General features: G+C 38.3%; 3 protein-coding genes across 3 annotated transcripts; all 3 read right to left on the reverse strand.

Annotated features, from left to right (window-relative positions):
• Positions 1-1,416: 1,416 nt before the first annotated feature.
• Positions 1,417-8,112, reverse strand: LOC306983876 (uncharacterized protein). Its single transcript, XM_079584673.1, has 5 exons — positions 7,957-8,112; positions 7,756-7,796; positions 7,581-7,655; positions 3,704-3,890; positions 1,417-2,456 (listed from the first exon to the last, which is right to left on the reverse strand). The coding sequence occupies exons 1-5, from the start codon at positions 8,021-8,023 to the stop codon at positions 2,032-2,034; spliced, it is 795 nt and encodes a 264-aa protein (XP_079440799.1). The 5' UTR covers positions 8,024-8,112; the 3' UTR covers positions 1,417-2,031.
• Positions 8,113-8,280: 168 nt separating this feature from the next.
• Positions 8,281-12,819, reverse strand: caiap (CARD- and ANK-containing Inflammasome Adaptor Protein; the record flags this gene model as incomplete). The annotated part of the gene is made up of 2 exons (XM_079584672.1): positions 8,281-10,003; positions 11,422-12,819. The coding sequence occupies 2 exons, from the start codon at positions 12,817-12,819 to the stop codon at positions 9,152-9,154; spliced, it is 2,250 nt and encodes a 749-aa protein (XP_079440798.1). The 3' UTR covers positions 8,281-9,151.
• A 2,762-nt stretch (positions 12,820-15,581) lies between these two features.
• Positions 15,582-17,528, reverse strand: jun (Jun proto-oncogene, AP-1 transcription factor subunit). Its single transcript, XM_079639820.1, has one exon. It carries the CDS (start codon positions 17,180-17,182, stop codon positions 16,256-16,258), a length of 927 nt encoding a protein of 308 aa, XP_079495946.1. The 5' UTR covers positions 17,183-17,528; the 3' UTR covers positions 15,582-16,255.
• Positions 17,529-25,242: the final 7,714 nt, after the last annotated feature.

Consider the following 25,242-nt stretch of genomic DNA (forward strand, 5'->3'; position numbering starts at 1 on the left):
CATTTGAGTGAAGATGCCGCAAAAAAAAACATCAAATGGAATTTTGTGATCATGTAGCGTACATGATGCGAAAGCCAGTATTTAAAAAATGTACCATGTTGGAAAGGTTTGATGTTTACTTTGTCAGGGAATTTGGTGAAACATTTTCTACCCATTTTTGCCACAACAGTTATTGTGATGTAGCCTAGATTTATAACTGCAATGTGTTCAAAATTGACGTTAACTACAAAGATAGAAACAGAAAAATATATTAAAATATTAAGGTAACACTTCATTTCAATGGTCCACTTTAGACATTCTACTAACCACAAGTAACTTTGCAACTACATGTCAACTACAGTACCAGTCATTAGAGTATTAGTAGACGGTCTGCTTAATATCTGCTAACACTTTATTTTATTTCTCCCCAACAGACATTCTATGGACTATAAGTAACTTTGCAACTACATGCCAAAATCACTTATAGTTAGTAGAATTTCTAAAGTGGACCATCAAAATAGTGTAACCTTGATGAAAACTACTAAAGTGACACTGCTTAGTAAATTTTTCTTTATTTTAATACATTTTGAGGATTTCCAAATGCTATGTGGTTTAGATGTATTCATATTTATTTACATTAAGTTAAATGTAAAAGCAACTATATATAATACATCTTCTGAATTAAACAAGGCTGGTATAATAACCTAATTTAAATTATTCAATATGCAAGTCATGCCCAGTCATTGTAGGAAATGCGAAACTTATACTGCAAGCAAAGCCTTTTCCAAGACATTTTAATGCCATGCATGAGAAGACAGCTGAAAAATCTTTTATCGTAAATTCCATGTAGGAAATATTTGCTTATTTGACAACTGACGTCAGCTGTAGTTGTATCAGTTTCCTTACTTCAGCTCACAGGTATGGGAAACCCTGTCTATTGTGTGAGCAAATGTAGCTAAAGGTGCTAGTAGTCACACTATGACATTCTGAATGAGTAAGACATCACCACTGCTGCCTAGTAACAACGGTCTGTTCTTGCTCAGTTTCCCAGAAGTGCTGCTAAGCAATTCTTGTTGCTGATGTATGAGGGGTTTTGGGGTCGAATCGTGGGCCGCAGTGCAAAGCCCTAGTTTTGTTACCAAACTGTAGGAAAAATGGCATATTTTTTTGGTGAACGCAGACATCTTTCTCTGTATCTCTCTGACTCAGCATCCTTGTGTGCACTGAGGGTTTAATAGTCTCGCAATCGTTTTTTTTAATCAGGCCTGCTGTGGTCGGTGAATGCATTATCATATGCCAGACTTCAACATATGTCAATCTGAAACTTTGGGGTTTGTAAAACTATGGCAAATTCTCTCACGTAAAGGCTGTTAAATGGTTCGGCGCACTTTCAAGTTCAACAAAGAGGATTTTTGTTATTGTGCACGGTTCTTGAGTTGACTTCACGGTGCGTTAATGATTAAGCATTCTCAGTTCTTCAGATCAGTGTTTGTTTTCTGCACTCTTCAAAGCGCCAGAACACGATCGATTTAGTAAAGAACGATAATAAAATGTTCGCCGTGCAACTTAAAAAGCATCTAACTTAAACTTAAACGATGGCATCGAGCTGTATAAAATCGTGCGGTTGAAATTGAAACCATACAGACACCGAAGGAGATGTACTTCTGAGATAAACTTCTGTAAAAAGTAAACATCCCTTCAGACTTTCTGTTTATGCCATTAAGTAATCACAAATTTCCCATTCAGAATTCTACTCTAACCACACCTCAACCATTTCCTTTCTCTTCATGAGACTCTAACGCTGCTTAACACATTCACAGCTGGAATAAACTAGGTTAAGACTAATATAAACACAGGTGATTTACAGCTTTCAGGTTTCATTTGAAAATGCTTTACTTTCAAGTTTCACTTTCATGCACCAAATTTGAAATTTGTTTACATGACATTATGAATATCAAATGTTAAATGTCTCCATGTATTTAACAACCACAAAAATTATGTAAAAACTCCGAATGTTTCGTCGTCAAATGAGGGTGATGAAATTTCACTGAGCTATATTTCCTCGTCAGAGGATGACGAGTAGCAGCCGAGTCCTAGCAAATGTTCGGTTTTTGTCTCGGCATTAGAAGGCCACCGTGTTCGCTCTTTTGCTGCTGCCTGTGCTAGCGGGAGGCTGTGGAGGTTGGGCAGGCCGGAGAACAGCACTCGTGTCAGTGTACCGGTGTCCTGCTGCTGCCCTGCGAGAGCCACGCGTGAACCTGCCACTGCCACCGCGAGCCGGGCCCGATCGAAGCACAGCGGGAGGTCCTGGGATGGGGGATCAAAGGCTTGGGTGGTAACAGGAGCTGACGGGGTGGGGAGCTCTTGAACATTAGTGAGAGATGTGTGGTTTCCTGCTGCCTCTGGGCTGGTGTCCTCAATAACATCCTCTTCTTCTCTGCTGGGGCCGCTTGGGCTCCGGAGGCACGGCTTTTTGGCTGAGAAAGAGAAGACAGAACAATAACTACACTTACATCCAATTCAAATCTATATTCAAGTTAAGATTTTATTCTGACGTTTACATGATCCACAGCTACTAGATAATTCCTGTGTAGTGTGTACATATAATCAGCATATTCCATACACTAAGACATGACTTTTTCCCCTGGCATTGTCTTGTGGAAATATTGGAGATGCTCTTTATTACAATAAATTTTAGTCATTTAATTAACTCTTTATCAATTTAGTTCTTGTTAATGTAATTTCAACCACACACAAGATTTTTACAAATAGCAAAATGTAGGTCATTATATTTATTTAAATACTTACTGCTTATACAAAAGCTAGTTTAAAAGACTTTTCACAGCTAGATTTTTCACAACCATCTATAACTGTTATCACCCAGGATGCCCTTTGTCGTGAAATTATGTCTGTTTAATACATGCATATGCCAGCTGTCTCATTCACATTTCTATAAACCATATTAGCAATCAGATGAATGTGTTCACAAAATGTGAATATTAGCATATTATTGTTCATGTACATGCAGCCATTAATATGAATGAGCTCAGTTTACACTAAATATAACATTAGTTTCAGTGTTTTCTAGATGCATATTACTTAAACTGTGCATTATTTAGATTTATTTCTCTTGGTGCATTGCTATTTTTGTGCACGTCTCTGTTTGTGCATGCTGATTTATTACACAGAAGGTGTCAAACTAAAGAAAAAATACCACAAATTAATGCTAAAAATGCAGTTTAGTAAATGGTTATTTTAATTTTTTTTAAATCTGAGTAGTTCTAAATATCTTAAACAAGATGGTGGCTACAAAGAGGACTGTTTTTAATGGAATATTACAGTTTCGGTACACACATTAGGCCAAATCGACAATATTTGTGTTGATAAATATATTGATTGCAATAATGCTGATTACCACAAAAATGTATTTCCACTAGTTCCTAAAAAAAGGGTGCCAATCCATCTTTCTTCAGCAAGCAGATGCACAAACTGCCACAAATTAAATGCAACATTCACCGTCACATCCTGAAGGCTCAACACAGTGTCATTTTCAAATAGCGTGGGAATTAAAGATCAGATTTATATCTGTTTTGTGGAGACACATTTATGAGGTCAAGTGTAAATAAAATCAGATAGCTATCTGATCAGTAAAAAGCCATTAAGTTTGAATGTTGAAATAAGTGAACTGTTTCACAAGACTAGTAATTTGAAAGCATGCACTGACAGGTGTGTTGATGACTTGGCTCCTGCCTCCTCTTGGTGTATGCTCGAGGTTCCCAAGGCTTGTGTTTGCAGGAAGGGTCTAGGGAGCGCAGTTTCTTTAGGTAGCGCTTGTATTCTCTCTCGAGTCCTTCAATATGCAGACGGAACTCGTCTATCTTCCTCTCTGGGTAGTGAGATAACTGCGACTGCTGCAAAATACAAGTGCAAAGATGTTGACTTCCAGGCTTTTCAGATCGCAACTGTTTTTAGGTATCAACAAATGAAAGGATCACATTCTTTCTAAACCAAATGTGACTCTTGTGATCAAACAGACCATCTCTTTATCTCTTTGGTTTGTACATGACATGCAAAGTGTGTGCACCCAGCGAGCAATAGCAATCATTTTACCATCTTGGTTAATTATAGATATAGGCCAGCTATGAGTAACCCACTTCTAGCCAAAATAACCTTGAATTTGGTTACACGTCATTTTTACCAAAATTACTTGCAAGATGTAGGCCTATGATATTCCAACATGTAGCCTAAGCAAAGTCAACAGTAATTACAAGGTGTTTGGTATAATGTTTTGACATTTTCTATGGTTAGACGTCTATTAGATTTTCATTGACAGCCCAAATTTTGTCTTGTTTAAGCCTAGACGTCAGGGCTGTGTTTGGACGGCTATTGGACGTCTTTTAAACGCCTCCTGAGCAAGACCAGTATGAAAATCTGAGGTTGTCAGTCCCTCTCATCTTGCACAATGTGAACGCGGGCAGGTCAGTGAGTCAGCCCAGCTCAAATGATATGATTTATATTAACCTTGATTAGAAGTTTATTTTCAAAACTCATCAAGCATGTTCAGATTTTTTTTGACTGGTACTGCTCAATTCCAAATCAATCTAATGTTTGTTACAGGATGTTTTCTAAAGTGACAGGAAAAGGGCTCTTACATTAGAGCAGAGGGAAATAGTTGAGCCCTCAGGGAAAGAGGAGAGACCAGGGGGTTGTTCCATAAAAGACGCTTAGAAAAGCGGGGATTAAACTCCAAAACCCGACTTGAATAAACCTAACAAATAAGTTGGGGCTAAAGCGGTTTCATAAAAGGTAATTCAAGTTCACGCAATCCCACTAATTTGATCCAGGTTTATCTAGTCTAGATAACTGCGTGTGCACGCGTTTCTTAAGCAGCCCTGGAGGTCGATCATAGATCAAATCGATCCACCATCAAACTGCATATATTTTGTGCTGTTTTATGCGTTTGAGACATGGTGTTTGCAAAACGTACATTTCACAGGAATATTCTCCATCTGAAAATCTTAGAAAGTCGTGCAAATAGTTAAATTTTGTTGAAAACTTCACATTGAACGAGCGCTACTGCGCGCATGCGCGCCAAATAGGAGCGCAATAATTCTGACTAATATACATTTTGCTTTGAAAATGAATAGGCTATGCGATATTTTATAACACCAGAAATATCTTCTGATTATAATAATTTATCTTTAGGATGTTGGATCAGTTGCAGTGAACTTATATCTCATTAAACTAATTTTATACTTATAATATAACAATTGAACAGAAGTAGGCCTAATTCAGGGAATATTTTTTTTTAAGAAACCAAATATAATAAAGATACAAAATATAGTTTTGGGTTTAGGACCTAAGCTACTTAAAAAAGATGACTTATACTTATTTAATTAGAATGCTAGGAATTACAGCTTTTAAAGCAATCTTTTTTTTTTTTTTTTTTTTGGAGAAAGCAAGAAGGTTTGGTTATTTAGTTTATACAGTGCATTATGGAGAGGATAACATGAAATTATGAGCAAAAGTATACATTTTGAAAAGATATGTGCAACTCTAAAATCAAAGAATATTCCATAAAATAAAGGAATACATATTAGCCTATAACTAAATAACCTTCCCTCCCTTAATTCTAGTTATTTGTTATTTTATTTATTTACTTATTTAATATTTGATATTTAAATAATATTAATTTAATAACTCATTATGAATTATGTGTCATTATAAGAGTTTGATATAAATATGTGAATGTTTGATTTTTTTCAATTTTTTTTCATATGTAAAAGTGTCTAACTATGTACTTAATGGTTGTTGTTCTAATTGTTTTTATGTGTTGGTGGGTATTATCACAAAAGAAAAAAGTAGAAGCAAAAATAAGATTTATTGGGGGGAAATATAATGTCTTTAAAGGAACTGTCCATTTGTATAATTGTTAAATGTATTTGAATTGAAAGACATAATAAAGTACATAAAATATATATATGCTAAAACATTTGTTGTTGGACATTAGATGTGCCTTATTTAGAATTTTAAACCTACAATTTAGTGTATTTTTATGATATAAATAACCGTAAAGGGACTATTGTAATGGGGTAAATCAAGTGTAGGTTAATATAGCAATTACTAAGCTCAGATTCATCTTACCAGTTTAAATGTATACTGTGATTTTGTAATTATTTATTTTAAATGTTCTGTTTCATACATTTTTAAAACTATCTAATTAAATCACAAAATATTCAGCCAGTAAGAAAAGAAAACCTGTAGGATATATATGTATATATATATATATATATATATATATATATATATGTATATAAACCCCGACATATATATGTTTGTAGGTCTATATTGTCTAATTTATCATTGTCTTATTTAAGTTGATTTTCTTTACTGTATATTTATTTTTGGACTTATAGTGCTTAATAAAGTCAAATAATGGTATGAGAGATTGTCAGTAATTGTGTTCCTATTGGTCAGTGTTAGAGGATCTGTGCAACAACTGAGGCTTAGCCTGACAGTTAGCCTGCCCTGGACCAGGCTAGTTTCCCAGCATAAGTTGCCAGGGTAACTGAGTTTAAACTATTTTAAGTTTGCTTTATGAAACAGAATCAACCGACAATAAGTCTGACTAACCAAAATAAGTCTGGCTTGTATTCTAATCTTGTTTTATGGAACAGCCCCCAGGCATAAAGACCAAAGCCCAGAGAGGAGCTGTATACCAATTTATTTTGTGTGTGTGTGTGTGTGTGTGTGTGTACACATACTTTCTTGGCATTTGGCAATAAATCTAAATCTAATTCTGATAATAGTATTTACAATCAATTTGATATTTGATTAATAATTATTTATGGATAATTTATCATTTTTTAATTGTTGTTATTAATGTGCACATTCTGTACATGTTACAGTTGTTGAAAGGTGCAATGCTACCTCTGAAATAAAGCTACACAATTTTATAATATATAACGGCCACTTTATTAGGCACACCTGTAAAAATTGCTTTAATGCAAATATATAATCAGCCAATCACATGGCAGCAACTCACTGCATTTAGGCATGTAGAATCTGCAGCAACTGCGTGATGCAGTCATGAATGCCATCAGGAATGTTTCCAGCACCTTATTGAACCTATGCCACTAAGAAGGGATAGTTCTGAACACAATGTGTTGTGTGTTCAGAGATGCTCTTCTGCATCAGACCTCGGTTGTAACATTCTCCTCTGACATCTGCCTTCAACAAGGCATTTTCACCCACAGAACTGCTGCTCACTGGTTAGTTTCTCTTTTACAGACCATTCTCTGTAAACCCTAGATTGTAGATCAACAGTTTATGAATCAGCCCGTCTGGCACCGACAAACAAGTCACTTAAATCATCTTTCTCCCCTCATTCTGATCACCTTAACCATGACCATAAATGCACTGAGTTGCTGATTAGACATTTTCGTTATTAAGCAGTTGAACATGGGAAACCTAATAAATTTATTGGCCTATGTGTGTGCGCGCGCGCGCGCGTTAGTTAACGTTAGCGTCCGATAAGTTATTCGCCGATAGATGGTAGTACTATCTTGCTACTTTTCACGTGTTGATAGTATGATCAGTACCTGCAGATAGTACTCTATTTCCTTCTTAATGCTCGGAATCCACTTAGTCACTGCTGCCACTGAATTCAACGATGCCTGCATGACAAAAGTTCCATGAAAAAGGTAAGGTTGTCATTTATGAGAGCGGGCTCATTGAAATGATAAGAGATGCATTACAACGAAATAGATTTCTCACAAGTTTTGGCCGTGACACATTGACATCTTTAATGCGACCCTCTGGAAATAAAAACACAGATATTATCCATCACACTGAATGTTCTAACGAATGTGGGAACACAGAAGCTTACACGGACATTTATAGCGATGGCAATTTCCGTCGTTTCACATTAGGGAGAATTCACATCATGGTTAAATAAAGCATGAATGCGTCTCATACCTTCTCTCTCTTTCTGGAGCCACAGTCGATTCAGTCTTCCAAACTGCTTCTCTTCGTTTCTTGCCATTCCTGCAGCATTTCCGTCAACACGGAGTCACATGACAAGAGTGGACAGACGGTCACATGACTTGAGATCGTGCTGTTTCAAGCTACATCAATCCTTTAATCCCACATGTAAAATGTATTATGTTTGCATCAGTTGTTGTTGGCACAAGAACCGTTTGAGTAACTATAAGGTTTTGAGTCAAACTCTCAAAGTTCTCTGAAAGTGGCGTTTGGATGGTTTCAACAAAACCATCATAAGGTTGTGTGGATTATTTTTTCTAAGCATTAATGGGAGTAATGTTCAGTAGCTTTTTGTAGGCAAGATGTAATCTTTTTTATTTTAGTTACATAAATTGACTTCGAAAATATACCCTGAGAAATGCATTAGAGTGAAAAGAGTGACAACTAGCTAGCTAGCCCATATTTACATGAGCTTTTCCACAGTATTGTGCGTTATATAACCTGAAAAAAAAAAACATATAGCCATTTTTTTACCATATAGCCTCATGTAGGTGTTTTTACATGTGAAGGTTCCCAAATGCATGACTTGAGTGACACCTATTGATCAAACTGTGGATTGCTTTATCATGCAACATTAAGTCATCATTAAATCAAAAATGGCACTTCTTGTTTTTATGGAATATTGCAGTATAAAAAACAAACAAACACATTTTTATCCATGCACATCATTATTTTTTTTAACGCACTTACCCTCGCAATCTTTAATCAGAATAATTCCCTTCCTCTTGGATCTCTTCTTTTCTCTGATGACGTGTTTACTGACATGAGAGTGGGACAACCTGTCACTGACATGACATCACAGCAAAAGCAAACCACAACCTATCAACTCCCGATAGACAATCAAATACAAATAAAAAATCTTGTTCAAGATGCCATTTCACTTGGATATACATCAAAATAGGGAAGAGGGCTATCACAACTTCTGTTTCATGCTGACTTTAAGCGTTATATAATATTAGTAGGCTATACATTTAGCTATATTATGACAGTCTCTGTTGTACTTTAAATATAATGTTTGTAAAATTAGTCTGATGACGCAAAAAGAGTGAAAGCTGCTAGCTGGTTGATTCATAATACAGCTTAGCAAACATTTCTGCCAAACATATTTTATGATGAAACAGTTTTCTTATTATTTCACAAGGAACATCTTCTTCTTTAGCAGGGTAGTTATGTTCTGGTGAGCCGGTGTGTCCTCTAACACTGCCACCTGCAGGGCTGTTTTCTTCACTTTATTAGTTGCCTGAAGGTTGGCTCGTTCTCCATTTGTCCAGTTTATTAGTCTCTGTACTGTTTCCACATGCCCGTCACGGCAAGCGCAGTGCAGTGGTGTGTCTTTATTGTTATCCAGGGAGTTGATCTTGGCACCGTTCTCCAGCAGAAGGCCCACCAGCGGCTCATGGCCATGTTCTGCCGCTAAATGCAGAGGAGTCCTTCTCCACACGTTCTTATCATCCACATTCGTGCTCTTACCAGATGCTAGAAGAACGCCAGCTGCTCTTTCCTTCCCGCTTCGAGCTGCGTAATGCAGTGGAGAGCAGCCATCCATGTCCTTAGCTCCGACTCTGGCTTTACCGGCCAGCAGCGCCGAAACCGCCTTGGTGTGTCCCTGCGTGGCAGCCAGGTGCAGTGGGGTCTTTTTCTCTTTTTCAGAGGCGTTGGGGTCGGCCCCAGCAGCGAGCAGTAGCTGTATGACGCCCGCCTCCCCTTGTGCTGCTGCCCAATGCAGGGCTGTTCTCCCCTGTTTGTCTTTGACATAGAGGTCAGCCTTGGCCTCCAGCAGCTGGGCGACCGCTTCAGTGTGACCGCTCTGGCTCGCGAGGTGCAGGGGAGTGAGTCCATCCTGGGTGATGGAGTTAATCTGAGCCCCGACACGCAACAACAGCGCCATCAACGCTGGCTGGTTATGTAATGCACTTAGATGGAGTGGGGTCTGATCTTTGGGGCCACTGATGTTGGGGTCTGTGCCCTTATCCAACAATATCTGGATTAGAACAGAAGATTTCAGATTTATTATCAAAATAAATATTATAATGTACTTTAGTGACCCAAAGAGTAGTTTTGATTATTGCTGTAGATTATTAAGTTTCGGATTTCCAAGTTGTTCCAAACCTTTTATGAGTTTCTTTTTTCTGTTGAACACAAGAGAAGGTATTTTAAAGAATGTTGGTAACCAGACAGTTGATGTTAGCCATTGACCTCCATGTTTTTTTTTTTCTATGGAAGTCAATGTATACAATCAACTGTCTGGTTACCAACATTATTTTTTGTTCAACAGAAGAAAGAAACTCATACAGGTTTGGAACAACTTGAGGGTGAGTAAGTGATGACAAAATTTTCATTTGTGGGTGAACTATCCCTTTAAGGACCAATTCATTAGTCTAATTCTCTACTTTTTGATGTCCAGGGCCCGACAGATAAGATTTTACAAGGCTGTCAGTAGAATAAAATGATCATAATTTGTGCTAATTACATTGTAGTCAGTGACTGAGTCCAAATTACATGACACAAACAATACATTTTTGATTTTTACTATAGTAAGGTAAAGATAACAAATTTTAGGACTACTTTTTGAATACTATTTAGGTTCTTTTTGAACTCGTTCATCACATTGATTTGAATAAGATAACCTTGTACCATATTGAAAATACAAAGCGAAAAAAAATTATATATATTACATTGGTCACACTTTAGGTTAGCTTCCAATTCTCATTATAATTACGTTTGCCTCAAACTCCTACTGCTTATTAATAGTTAGTAAGGTAGTTGTTAAGTTTAGGTATTGAGGATTAAGGGATGTAGAATATGGTTATGCAGAATAAGGCATTAATATGTGCTTTATAAGTACTAATAAACAGCCAATATCCTGGTAGTATGCATGCTAATAACCAACTATAGTAAATAGTGAGAATTGGACCCTAAAGTAAAGCGTTACCAGTACTGGCATTACTGGTCTGTGTGTGCAATTCAAACCTGGAATATAACAATGAAGTGGAATCAATGAAAAATTTACTTCTATTGTGAGCATAACATGTAATCAAGTAATCAATCAAAAAGTAACTGTAGTCCGATTACGAGTATTTTAAAATGTAATTATAAGTACTTAATTTGTTTTATCTATTTACATAATCCAGATTACATGTAAATTACTAGCACTGATAATAATTAGTTTCTTGATTTCTGACCAGTCTTTAAAAAGCAGAATAAAATGATAAAATAAATATAAAACATTTAATATTATAAATATTGCAGTAAAATATTTTACTAATAATAAGTAAACTTTGACAGCCCTAAAAATACTTTTTATTTTGTCTTCTCAATGGCATCCCCTTATGGACTCCAGGTTGAAAACCCCTGATAAAGCATTGTGTGTGTGTTAAATTTAAAGGCTAAGCCATTTACCTGTGCTATTTGCATACTGCCAGTTTGGATGGCCAGGTGAAGAGCAGAGATCTGGTTTGGCAGTCTCTCATCCAGTCTGGCCTTTTTTGAGACCAGCACTTTGAAGGCCTCCGCATTCCCCAGCTCCGCGGCTAGAAGCACAGGTGTGTATCCAAGCTCATTAAAACTATTAACATCTGCACCATGATCAATGAGCGCAGCCACGACCCCGTCCAAGTTCCTCCGTACCGCTTTAAAAAGAGCCGAGCTCATCTCGTTCGGAGACATGGACATCTGGACATACCGCAAAAACAGAGACAACAGAGACTTTCTGTTCAGCTCAAAGGCAGCATCCACGATCACAGAGTCCACTTGGGCTCCGGCCTTCAACAGCACAGCGGCCGCTTTCTCATTTCCGTGGCGAACGGCGTGATAAAGAGCCGTCTTCCTTTGACCGTCTCGGGTATCTACTAAAGCACCGTTCCTCAGAAGAACCTCTGCCAGTTTTGCCTCATCCTCAATGGCCGCCATGTGCAGAACAGTTGTCTGATTCTTGAGGCTTTTCTTCTCTTCGAGCACTAGAGCTTTGACCGTACTCTCGTGTTGATTTTGAGCAGCCAGATGCAAAGGTGTCTTTGACGTGTGGTCGGTAGCATGGATGTCGGCCCCGGCCTTCACAAGGGCCAGAGCAACCGCAGTGTGGCCCCGTCCTGAAGCTCTGTGCAGGGCAGTCCGGCCCTCCCTGTCCTTTAGGTTCAGTTTCGCCCCCTGTCTGAGCAGAAAGTACACAACGGCCTCCTTCCCATATTCAGCAGCGAGATGTAGCAGAGTGTCAGAGGACGAGCGAGAACTATTGACATCCAAACCTTTGATAAGCTCCTGGAGGAGATGGAGATCACCTGAGGATATGGCTCTGAGGATGGCATCATGATCACCATCAGATTTTGGGATTTGTTTTTGTTCTATTGAAGACGTAGCCTCGTTCCGTATAGACGTCGGCTGGATTCTTTCAGGATTAAGTTCCTTTTTTGATTTGGAGTATTTGACAAGACCTTGTTTGTCTTTCTCCAGCAGATATCCAATCAGCTGTCTCCGTGCGTCTTTTATGCCCTCATTAACCCCACCCACGTAAGTTCTCATGTGCTGGTAAAGGTCAGGCTCTGCTCTTTTCAGACAAGGGTAGAAGAAGATTCGGCAGGCACGTTCTCCTCTCGCGATCAAGACGTTTAACATCCTGGAGTTCTTTTCCTCTTGCGCAGTGATGCTGGACATCATGGCTCGGCTGTCGGGTTGAAGAACTCCGTTCGCAATGAGGAGATCCAGCAAATCCTCTGTATTTGAAATGCCACTGACCAGCTCGCTTTTCTTCATGCGAATGACTTCGATCGCATAGGGATTGGTAAAGCTGGTTGAACCCATGTCAGCCTCTTGATGGTTGAGCGCTCTGAAGGAAAGCAGTGAGCTTCTGTAAACTGAAACGTGTGGACATGACAAAGCAGACCTGCACCTGAAAGAACCTGATTTTCTACGTCTTTATCACTGAGGGAAAGAAGTCGTCTCTTAGCAACAATACGAAGTAAACAATAGTAAAAAATCAGCATTAGGTTTTGTAACTTTCTGAAATAAAGTGTTAATATAACTATGAAGTAAAAAAGGCACATTGGTAACCTATTTTGATAACATTTTTTATAAAGTGCACATGGTCTATTTTTCTATTACAAGAAACCTGCTGCGTGGATACTGTAACCATGACATGAATTGTCTTTTGTATTTGAGTTTACAACAGTGCCCTCTCAGTTTGATCTTGAATCAGACATTACCCTAAAACGAAGAGTGCATAATTGTTGTTAATGTACACTTGTAGTGTACTTCAAATAAATTAAATAAATGCCACTTTACTTAAAGAGAGTACATTTTCACACTTAAAGGGACAGATCACCCAAAAATGAAAATTCTGTCATAATTTTCTCACCCTCATGTTGTTCCAAACCTGTATGAGTTTCTTTCTCCTGTTGAACATAAAAGAAGATATTTTGGAGAATGTTGATGGAGAAACAGTTGATGGACCCCATTGACTTTCAATATGAGAAAATAAAACTATGGAAGTCAATGGGGTCCAACAACTGTTTGGTTACACACATTCCTCAAAATATATTTTATGTTTAACAGGACAAAAAAACTCATACAGGTTTGGAACAACATGAGGGTGAGACAAATTATGACATTTCATTTTTGGGTGAACTGTCCCTTTAAGTTCATTTTTAAAATTTTGTTTTAATAATATTTTGTCACATTTTAAAGTTATTTTGTAGTATTTTAAACCTATTTTTATGTATTGACTAACATTGTAAAATACCTGATTATACTTTTAACTGTGTTATATTACATTTGAAGTTATATTTTAAAGGAAAAAATTGCTACTTCATTATTACAATTGTGTAATTACTTAAATACATGACATACAGGTATCAGTAGAAATTATATTAAAGCATATTTTAGTCCATAAATGCTTTGCAGTATATTTGGCAGTACACTCTCCATATTTAAAAGACAATAGAAGTAACTCTGAATTACATATAAAGTCGGTCAAGAAAATAACTCTGAATTTATATTGAATGCAATTAGCTAAACGTTTAAACTATAATACATTTTCATTAATTGTATCTAACAAACGATTAAGTGTCAGAAAATGTTACAATCAGTTTGCAGTTAAGTAGCCTATAGCCTATATTCTTTTGAAGTATTATTTCCATAACATTTCTGAGCAAACTGTCATATTTATAAATGTTATGACACAAATACCACACATGCTAACAGGCTAATTGACTTACACTTTTAAAAAAATATATAGTACGAGGACAAAAAAATATCATGTCAAAAGTTTTTAAAATCAAGCTAAAACTAAATTATTATGATGTTGTCATTGTCACTCATTGACTAATTCAACAATCCTAAAAGTAGGTTTGTTGAACTTCAAATCAGTATGTATATGACCACACAATACTGCCCTAGCCTAAAATGCCACTTTTCAGAGATTCTGCTCATATTTTGATGGTAATATGTTGTGTATTTTAGTAAAGCTTCAATTTGATAATGCGTCAGGACAATGATCAATCCCCTTCTTCCAAAAGAGTGCACTAAAGGTCTGTAAACACTGTGTCAGTCTTCTGGAGATTAGTCTGAGCAGAGTCTGAGGAGTTCCTCTTCCCGTAATACACACCCACTAGTTCAGATGACGTAGATCTTCCGACCGCGCGCTTGCCTTATATGGGTAGGTACCGGTTTTCCGGTATGATGTCATCGTTTGCCAAGTTTGGGCGGTGAAATAAGAGGATCTGAAAGATGCTAAATATTAATCTGTGTTGGTGACCTGAATACGAAATAAGATGTTTTTTTTTGTTGTTTTTTTTAACTTTTTTTTTTACTTCTCGTTTGTGGTGACATACATAACGTTTTTTTTTATTAAACTCCCCACATAAATAATATAACAGTGATATCCATTTTAAGCATTATGCCATGTATAGTATAATGTGATGTGTGAGAAGATGTGTGTCTTCTATTGGCGTTTAGTCACGCCGAAGTTAACAGTCTGATCAGACTTAAAAAAAACTGGAATCACAAAATAAACAAGTGGCGGCTTCAGATTGATCCAGTGTAGGCCGAGTGCGCCCTCTGCTGGTGTGCTGCTGAACACTGCCTGATCATGATGAACCACTGAGAACTTTTATGTTTTCAGTTGACACAATAACGCGATAAAAGTCATGCATACTTCGTTTTAACAATTTAGTACTGAATTATTTGAAGATGATTTGTTAGTTTCAGCGTTATTGCACCTGACAAACACGTTTTAAGTGATCATTGCTGCTTTAATCTTTTGAGAATTTAAGTCTCAAAAGCTTTAATTGTGTGTCCTAAGAGGTTTTCATTTCAAATTTTAATCAGTTCAGAATGCATGCTCTCATATTTATTATTATAGTTTTTGACAGAACTTTTGGACATCATCAGCTCCATTATTCAGTGTGGACATTTCCACACACACACACACACACACACACACACACACACACACACACACACACACACACACACACACACACACACACACACACACACACACACACACACACACACACACACACACACACACGACACGAGAGAGAGAAACAGAGACATTGTTTTTCGTTTCACATACTTTATTACAGTTCATAAATATCGATTAGTTTCTGATGTGCTCAGAAAACAAACATAAAAAATTATATTGTATACTTTACTTACAAATGGTAAACTTAAGTACTCCTGGTTGATCTTATTTACAAATAACAATGAGTGAAACCCCATTAATGAACTTTTTTTCAGAAAAAAAAGAGAAACTGCTGGAGTTGGACTAACTCAAAGAAAAAAGTCAATTCCATTCAGTTTAAGAACAAAACAAGTACAATGTGTAACTCAGAAGTCAGGCAGCTTTTTAGGCAAGAGTTTAGCGGACAGAACTTCTCGCTTGGTGAGCCAGACATGAATATCCCTACTCGTGTCCCCTGTTTTACTCCTATAATACTGAGCGCTCCTCTGAAGCGTACAGGTCCATGCACAACCTGCTCGGAGTGAACAAGGATAAGTCTCTTTTCTCGTCAGAAAGTAAAACATGTAACAGAGTGAGTCTCATGCTCTCTGTCGCTGTCTCTGTCGGACCGAGTTGGAGAAGTTTAGCCCTCCTCTAAAGTCCAGTCAGAACATCCTTTTACGGCACGCGGCCGGCCGGACGCTCCCGGTCCCGGTCCCAGCGGGCTAACGCCAGCAGTCGCGCAGGCTCAGTTTGTCCCTCGCGTAAGTGAACTCAAATGTCCTCCGGTTCTTCTCAGAAGGTCTGCAGCTGCTGAGTCAACATGAGCTGGCAGCCGCTGTTGACGTGGTTCATGACTTTCTGCTTGAGTTGGGCCACTTGATCGCGCAGCATGTTGGCGGTGGACGCGAGCTCCGAGTTCTGCGACTTCAGGTTCTTGACTTTGTCCTCCAGCCGGGAGATCCTCTCCAGTTTCCTCTTCCGGCATTTGGATGCGGCGATTCGGTTCCTCATGCGCTTCCTCTCGGCTTTAATCCGCTCCTGGCTCTCCATGTCAATGGGAGAGAGAGGCGGGGTCTCGCCGGGCATCTCCGGCACCGTCTGGGGCTCCTCTTTCAACGCCTGTAGCCGCGGGTGCTGGACGGGCAGCGGCGCGTTGACGCTGTGTGGCGGCGGCGCGCCCGTGAAGCTCATCGCGGGGTTGGTGGCGGGATTAAAAGTGTTCAGGTCCGCGTACACCGGCGGATCGGGGCGCATGGACGAGCTGTACACCGCGCCACCTGCTATAGATGCCACGGGTGCCATGGTGTTGTTGATGGTCGTTTGGGGAGCCGAGGTGACATTGGGCATGTGCTGGTGATGCAGCTCGGCCAGCGCCCTCACGAAGCCCTCCGCGAAGCCCTCCTGCTCGTCGGTCACGTTCTTGGGACACAGAAACTGGGTCGGAGTCGGCGTTGTAGTGATCAGGCCGTTGCTGGACTGGATGATGAGCCTCTCCAACTCCGGCGAGGCCAGTTTGAGCAGCCCCACGTCGGGCGAGGTGAGGATCTCGTTAGCTTTGGCCCTCAGGTGGGGCTTCAGGTTCCCGGCCGGGTCGGTCAGATTCAGCGTCATGCTGTGTTTCAGAGCCTTGTGGTTGTATCCAAAAGCGGCGCTGTCATGCTGAGAGAAAGCGCTGTTTACAGAGTCATCGTAGAAAGTAGTTTCCATCTTGGTAGACATAGAAGAGAAAACGAAACTTTTTCGTTTAAAAGCAGTCTGTCAGAAGTTCAGCGAGTGTCCTCGGAGACAAAAGCGAGAAGAGTCGCAAAGTTTAGAGCTCGCTCCGTAAACTCCCCGTCCCGCGAGAAACTTACTGCGTAAAGTTATCGCTCAGTGTCCCGAGCTGTTCTTCTTCTTCGTCTCGCGGATAGAAGCTCTTCCTTCGCCGCGCTGTTCTGAGATGCCGGTGTTTAAACAGCGCGGAGCCCAAAAGTGTTCTTGTTTATGTTAGTTCAAGTGTGTGTTGCCTAGATGTTTCACTGTGGCGAGATCTGTATACTCTGAGCTTCTCCAGCGTGGAGGCAAACCTTATCTGCTACCGCTGCCCCACTAAAAATAGCGATGATGTCATGTGCGCGGCCTCTTATTGGCTGGAGGCGCTTGACTGGGCGGAACGCAGTTTCAGATAAGGCGCGTTGCCTAGACGACCACCCAGAAGATTCTTCTTCTCGCGGTGGCTGATGGGATGAGGTAATGCTGTAAGGCGAAGGAGCGGTGCATTGTGGGATTACGTATTGTTTTTGAATATCTGGTTACCCGCTTAGCTGTTTTAGACTGTGGCAGTGGCGGGATACAAAGAAGCCGAATCATGTATAACGTGTTACTTTTATAACTTAATCTTTCACGTCACGACGTCTCAGTTTAAGAAGAAGAAGAAGAAGAAGAGGCAGCATGAGTGTGTATGAAGAGTGTTTGAGAGTTGGGCAATTTCATTCGTGCGTCTCATAAGAGTCAGCCGTCCGTAATAACATGACATGTGAACTGTTAAACACTGTCAGGTTCATCGTACGAGTAAATATTAATTGTTTATATATTTTAGTAAGATATACTCGTGTGGCGCGAAGAAACTGGGCTGTTTTGTGGCAAAGTGCGTTTGCTCCGTCCGTCAGACAGCCAATGGTTTTGAAAAGGGGCGTGTCTTCTCGTGGAGTGACAGCGTGCCACAAGGTCCACCGTCCCTAGGGATCCTCTCAAAACTACACACACACATGTTAAACGTCACTGTTTAAACCACAACCGCGAACTAATCGAGTTCAACATGACAGTTGTTAAGTGCTTTTAAGAAGGGTTCATGCTAGGTTGGGATATTTTTAACTCAATTTACACCAGTCTTACACGTAGATAAAGATGTATTTACACATTTATTTGGATTTAATGTGTGGACAGTGGAGATGGATGGTTAGACCATACTTTTGTCCAGTATCCTTTCTGTAATTGTTTCCTTAAACAATATGACTATACCGTTTGATGTAGGAATAGCATACATATAATAAAAAAGCCTGAACAATAGTAGACCTACATAACATCCATAAGACACGTTTTTCGTGACCACCAGGACTTGTCGATAGTCTCTGGCACGTTTCACTTTGTTGCGACAGATCAAGTGCTCGTGCACGTAAACATGACATTGCGCGTCACTGATTACAAAATATAGACGTTAATACACCGGTAATGCTTTGGCAATACATAAAAAAGTTTTTCATGGTAGATGTTTAAATTTGAGTTCATACTTGTTCTCTTTAGTTTAACACCATATTTATTTTATACAAATATATGATGATCGCTGCTAATTTTCTCTGAATGTATATTGACAAATAAACATCAAACCAGTAAGTTAAGAATCATAAGTTAGTTTTTTAATATATATATAAGTCATTACTTTAGCGAATCTAAGATACAAAAATAACATTAGTATAGCCTACATATTATTATTATTAGCCTATTATTATTACAATAGCCTACATACATACAATAATGACCAAATTAAGGCATATGAACTAACCAAAGTAAAGAAAGAGTCAATTCATACCTATTTATTTAAATTATTATTTAATAATTTTTTATTTAAATCCAATATCTCAATTTATACTTCAGTTTCCAAGAGTCTTTTTATAAAGAGTCTAAATAATTGTACAACATAATGTTAATAGATGGTATAGTCACTTGAGATGTGGGTTTTGGATGGATTATGCAATATTTACTGTCAGTTTAATTGGAATTTCTGTTGGATTTCTATTTCTACAAATCTTTGATCGTTTGAAGCACAAAGGTCAGACGAGGGCTTTTATTGTAAATGAAAGGTCATGACCAGACTGAAGCATCCTGATCCTCTTTCTGATCACCACATATGATGCAGGCAGTATAGGGGATGTCCAGAGTTACTTTCAACAAAGGAAATCGTCTGTGTTCTTGTACTTGATAGAAACTTGTTTGGGCAGCACAACCCAGACCAAACATAGAAGATGGCAGTTTGCCATGAAACCAGTTCCACACACTATTTCTGTTTGCTTCTTTCCTTTTTTAGATCGCCTTGCATTCTCATATAACCTTTCGTACTGGTGCACTTTGTTACATTTTTAAGTGTGTTACGAAATCCAGGTGTATGTTTCCTTTTTAAATCTCACGTGTCATCTAGACTACACTGGCTTTCAGCTTAAAGTGACAGTTTGTCACTATCACCTGCTTCACCTAACATAAACCGTATTCATAGTTATACAATCTCAGTGTAGAGCAGTGTATCTATGACAGTAAGCCTAATATAAATGTTCTTTATGTACATTCTTTATGTGTATAAGAGAATGTTTATGCGATCACTAGTTATATCTTTCAGTGTCTGAGCCACCCAGGTCGACCCAGGCTGGTGTGGACCGGGCTTCACCGTTACCCTTGCACCCATGGAAAAAGCAATTATTTATACATCAGTGTATATACTATAACCTTTAATATGGCTGTTGGGTTAATATCAGATATCCATGGGCTGTTTTCTTTGACATGTGGCCTGTCGTTATTTGCAGTACCTCTGGCCGTCTAAGCAGTGGTCCGTCGTCTATGAGGAGGGTCTTGTGTAAATATTGCGCAGTTAAGACGTGGCCGTATAGTAATTGCCCACCGCCACATGCTGGATTTGTGAAAACCGAACACACTGCGCTGGATTCATACAAACATGCATGTTCACTCAGCTGTAATTCGCTGTGTTGTTAAACAGGTTAAAACTTTTTTTATATATTATTGTTAAAGGGTGTGTTTGCTTCAGAATCTAAATCAGCCACATTTTCCATTAACATTAGTAGAACGGGAATGTTTTGTTTTACTAGAACTTGTTCGTCCTTGTATGACATCCAGTTACGTTCTGTCCTAGGTCACGCCTAGTAAGAAAATACATCCAAAAGGAGTAGTGCTTAAGTAATTACATGCTTGGTGCATTCTTGAATTCTTTATTCACGCATCTGAAATTTCAGATTTGATATGTATTTTCAGCCATTGTCTTCATTTTGGCGGATCATTTACTTAGAAATATAATGCTGTAATATTTACACTGTTCATTTTTTTTAATTAATATTACATGGCGAGTTGGAACACTTGATTGCCATCTAAAAATGTAAACACTAAAAAATGACATCATCAACAAGTTATGAAAACATATGTTTTTACATTGCTTTAACTCATCAACATAAGTTAATACATTTTCAACCTTTTTTTATAAGTTATAGGATTCAACAAATTTTCAAGTCAGTTTAATGTAATTTAAGTTGAAATTTAATGTAAGGTACTTTTAAACTAATGTAAGGTACTTTTTTTTACACTGAAGGTGGGGATTTTCTATGAAGCTGTACAATATGAATTGTACGAAAAACATTATTGTTTTGAAAAAAAAAAAAAGTATGCATGAAAGTTCTCCCCTAACCCCATCCTAAACATAACGTCACTGGGCGTAAGCAAAAACTGTACAGATGGAATCGACGAATATCAAGCATAGCGTTAGTTCTGGCAGGTCACGTAAGTCAAGCTCGCATCAGCTGACTATCAGCTGATCCACATCTACCTATAGGAATACGACACCTATCACCGTATACATATATATGCTCCTTCAGTATTATCAGCAGCTATCGCGTTTCTCAGGACAAATTACCCTCCTCCATCCCCAGCTCCTCCTCTCGTCAGTCAGGATTTGGCATTCTGATTCCCCTTGAATCAAAATTCTCGAATTATGTCGTACTTAAAATCTTGAATTAATGATATCTGCAATACATTCATGTTGGTTCTGTTCCGTTTACCCCAAGGGGAGTTATTGCTGCTCTCCCTGCTCTTATCCATGCAAGGCTTCATGGATGTGCAGGGAGTTCTCGCCCAGAACGGAACCATACCGCCAATCCAAACTGTATGCTAATTGTCAATCATAGTTGACGATAGTGGTCCTGACAGAAATACTGAATGTTTTTATATCACCCGTGCTACTTTTTATGACTCTCTCGTATCACATCGCTTGCTCTGTTTGGCGTCATAGTGGGGCTATCTTACATCCCAGTTTTCGACGTTAGTGAAAATGATCTCCGAGAACTTCTACTATAATATCATGTGCAGTGTTGCTGCTGTGCATTTGAGTTTGTGAATCATATCTGAGGCGAGGGGAAGCTTGAGGAACAGCTGCCCGGTCATGTCCCCTGCCCCGCTGCACCCTTCTCTGTTTTAATGCCAGTCTGTCCAATCCCTCATAAAAGCCCATTGTGGTCCCAGGCCTGTCACTGTGTGTCTGTAATTAGTGTTCTGTAGTTCATTGCCCTCGAGCCCATGGTTAGAAATCACCAGGGTCCTAATGGAGGGCTGGTCAAGGGTCACAGAGTAATCCTGTCGTATCCAAGCCTATTGTCAGGACTCCACAGCCATCCTAACGGCCGTCTCCTGTCTCCCAGTCAGAGTAAATCAGAGTACTGGCGCTAGCTGGACAGAGAGAAAGAGTACACAGGACAGGTAACCCTGTGGGGGTCATAGAGTGTGTTTTTTAATGTGGAAGAGAATAGGCTCTTTTATGGATCACTGCTCAGTAATCACCTCACTGCCTACTTTTTAGTGATGCTTGCCTTATTATTGCTCATAATTAAAGTCAGGACTGTGTTATAAATGGAGTTGTGCTAAAGACGCGAATGATGCGGGGGCCGTTTAAATGACACCGTTTTCTACCTAAAACTGAGAACTTTTTATGCTTTTTGGCCGTTCATTTACACGACAACAGCATTTTGCGAGGCCTGAAGACGCAAACTTTTGAAAACGTGATTCAAAGTGCAAGTTTTTGAAAGCGCTACCATTATAGTCTCAGTGTAAACTACAAAAACGCAAATTTGTGAAAACGGTGACGTCATCCGCATGTGTATTATGCGTTCAGTCTATTGTGCGTAGTGTTTCTTTACAATGTGGCATCGCCAACTACTGGCCTAGCAGCAGAATTCAGTTTTTTAATTGTTTTCGTGGATCGTGTGAACGGAGATCATTTTGACAATATAAGCAGAAAATCTTTTTAATTTTTAGTACATCATTGTCGTGTAAATATACTCGATGTTGAATTGAGGTGTTTTATTACTTATCATGGTTGAATATCGTATGGATATACATTTTAGGATGGACCTGGTGACTTTTTGATATAGTTAAAGGACAAGTTCGGTATTTTACACTTAAAGCCCTGTTTACAGATCGTATCTGATGAAATAGAACGGTTAAGATTAAACTTTGGACAGATGCTGCTGTCGCGAGAATTTTAGGTTTATATCGCTTTCCCCCCTCACCCCCACAATGGTTGTATATGTGCACTGGAAGATTCCTTCCTAAAACACATTAAATTTTCGTTTACAAAGACGTGAAACTCACCGAGTGGTCAGGGGTGTTCACTGATACGGTTCCAAAAAAAATCGCTGAAAAAGATGCATTCCAACAGGTTTTATCGTAGTTTTTGTCCAACTCCATGACTTGTATTGAATGTGCTGTGTGAGGTACGATATTACTCCGCCGCTGGAGTGTCTATTATTCAAGCTCTCAACGGAAGAATCACGGGTGTGACACGTTTGGCTAAATAGGTCCACAAAAGCTAAATAAACCTAAAATTCTCGCGACAGCAGCATGTGTCCAAATTTTAATCTTAACCGTTCTATTTCATCAGATACGATCTGTAAACAGGGCTTTAAGTGTAAAATACCGAACTTGTCCTTTAACTAAAAACTAAATCTCGAATTAAATGAATCATTAACAGAAATAAAATAGAATATCAATAAAATAAATAAATAAATAAATATATATATATATACAAAAAATAGTTTTATTATAAATAATAAAAAATATAAAAAATATTTTCTAGCTATTTGCCATGGCAACATTTCTCATTTTCCTTTAGTTTAGATTTATTTTATTTTATTTTAAGTAATAAAATAACTAAATCTAAATAAACTAAGACTTAATACAATTAAGACTTAAAACTATATAGATGTAAAAAAATAAACCTGTAAAAATGACAAAACACAACAAAATTACTAACTAAAATGAAAACATAAAACAACCATGAAAATAATCTTAATAAAAAAAAACTATAATAGTATATCAGTGATACTAAAACAACCCTGTTGAGCACCCTAGCAACACCTTAGCAACCGCTCAAGACATTTCAGGAAATATAAAAATATTGACTTGATGATTTGCTCTTTTCCTACTACAAATAGTATTGACCTTATGCACCAGCGCAGCCATATTTTGAATTTAGAATTTTTTTTTTTTTTGGCGGTAACTGTATATTTCTATGGCATCGCTGTCAAAGAGTAATTGGCTGGTGAAATGGATTTACTTATTGTAAAGTTAACGAAAGTTATCATGAGCATTGTAATGTTTGAAGCGGATGTCATAACAGATGTCAGACCAGGAAGATTTTAAAACGAGCGCCTCATTCAAAAATCCGTAAGATCTTACCTTCATGCTTTGGTAATACTGATTGTCAATTGACAAATTTTTTTTATATTTTGTCTTTGTAGAGCACTTATGTATTTTCAAGTTAGTTAATAAGAGACTGATAATCTCAACCAGTTCCGGAAAGCCATTTTTTCACCTGGGATTGTTTTGTCGAGCCTCTCCTCAAGTTTTTGTCTTTATCTTACCTCGCTCTCATTCAGTTTTTAGTGTTTCATAACACATTCCATTGGGACAAAGGCCGAGATGTTTTGAGATGCGTGTTTGTTCATAACTGTAAATTTAAACCAACTGAAATATTGATACATCTCATTCATCTATTCATAAACTCCTGTAATTTTGAATTACAGTGAATGAAAGATTGATAAAGCAGGCTGATTGTGAAGGCATGTGGCTTTTCATTCATAACCATTTCCTTAGAAGAAGAAAAAATAGAACAAACTGGAACAGGTGGAGAGGGAGATAAGACGAACTCTATACTACACCTCCATGTTCAGTGTTGTTACTTAGTGCTTTAAATGAAGCAACTCCCTGACAACAGAAACTTGCACGCAAAGATGGATCCCTCAGTGGCAAAATAGAAAACATCATCTAATTGATCCATAACATGCATTATGTTTGATGTCTCCTTTAAATATACTTGCATTTTTTTAGTGCTTCTGTTGAGTTTAAGGGTAGCACAGAGCCTTTAAGAAAAATGTAATTTATTGTTCTGCAGGCGGACATATGGTGGACAGTTGTTGGAAATCTTGGGATTGATGTGCTTGGGGTATTTATTATACTTCTTCACCAGGGGCTGAAAAAATACTCACACAGACCCACATCTTAAGTTTACCAGCCATCGTGCCCACCACATAGTTGGCAGCAGTGTGAGACACTAATGTGGTTCATGATAACATCTTTCTCTGCCATGTGCGGAAGGCGCTTTTGTGGTTATTTTGTGACGTCCAGGTTTTTGTGGTTTCACTGAGGTTGTCTGAATCCTAAGTTCTGTATTTACACAGCTTTTTATCATGTATTAATGAACATTCATATATTATTCTGTGTTCCTTTTCATTTAAACAGAGACTTATTCATATTTTTTTAATAGTCATATTTTTACAAACTATTTTACAGCCTATTCATATTTTAATATTATGTCATGTGGTGCAACCAACATGCAGGAAAAAAAAACTAAACAAAAAACAGTTAGGCTCTTAAAATATCAGACAATTTAATAATACGATCATTTTGTTTTACAAAGAAAGGTTAGTTCCAGTTGTAAAATGTAATATGATGCAAACCCTCAAAAAGTTGAT

Source organism: Phoxinus phoxinus (genome assembly GCF_949152265.1).
Source record: "Phoxinus phoxinus genome assembly, chromosome: 16".
In the NCBI taxonomy this organism is placed as follows: Eukaryota; Metazoa; Chordata; class Actinopteri; order Cypriniformes; family Leuciscidae; genus Phoxinus; species Phoxinus phoxinus.

Coding starts and splice junctions, on each gene's coding strand:
- LOC306983876 (XM_079584673.1), bottom strand. CDS start 8,023: ATGGCAAGAAACGAAGAGAAGCAGTTTGGAAGACTGAATCGACTGTGG. Junction 7,656..7,755: donor ATGTGTCACGGCCAAAACTT/GTGAGAAATCTA, acceptor TTTGTCATGCAG/GCATCGTTGAATTCAGTGGC. Junction 2,457..3,703: donor GCCAAGTCATCAACACACCT/GTCAGTGCATGC, acceptor TCTCTTTCTCAG/CCAAAAAGCCGTGCCTCCGG.
- jun (XM_079639820.1), bottom strand. CDS start 17,182: ATGTCTACCAAGATGGAAACTACTTTCTACGATGACTCTGTAAACAGC.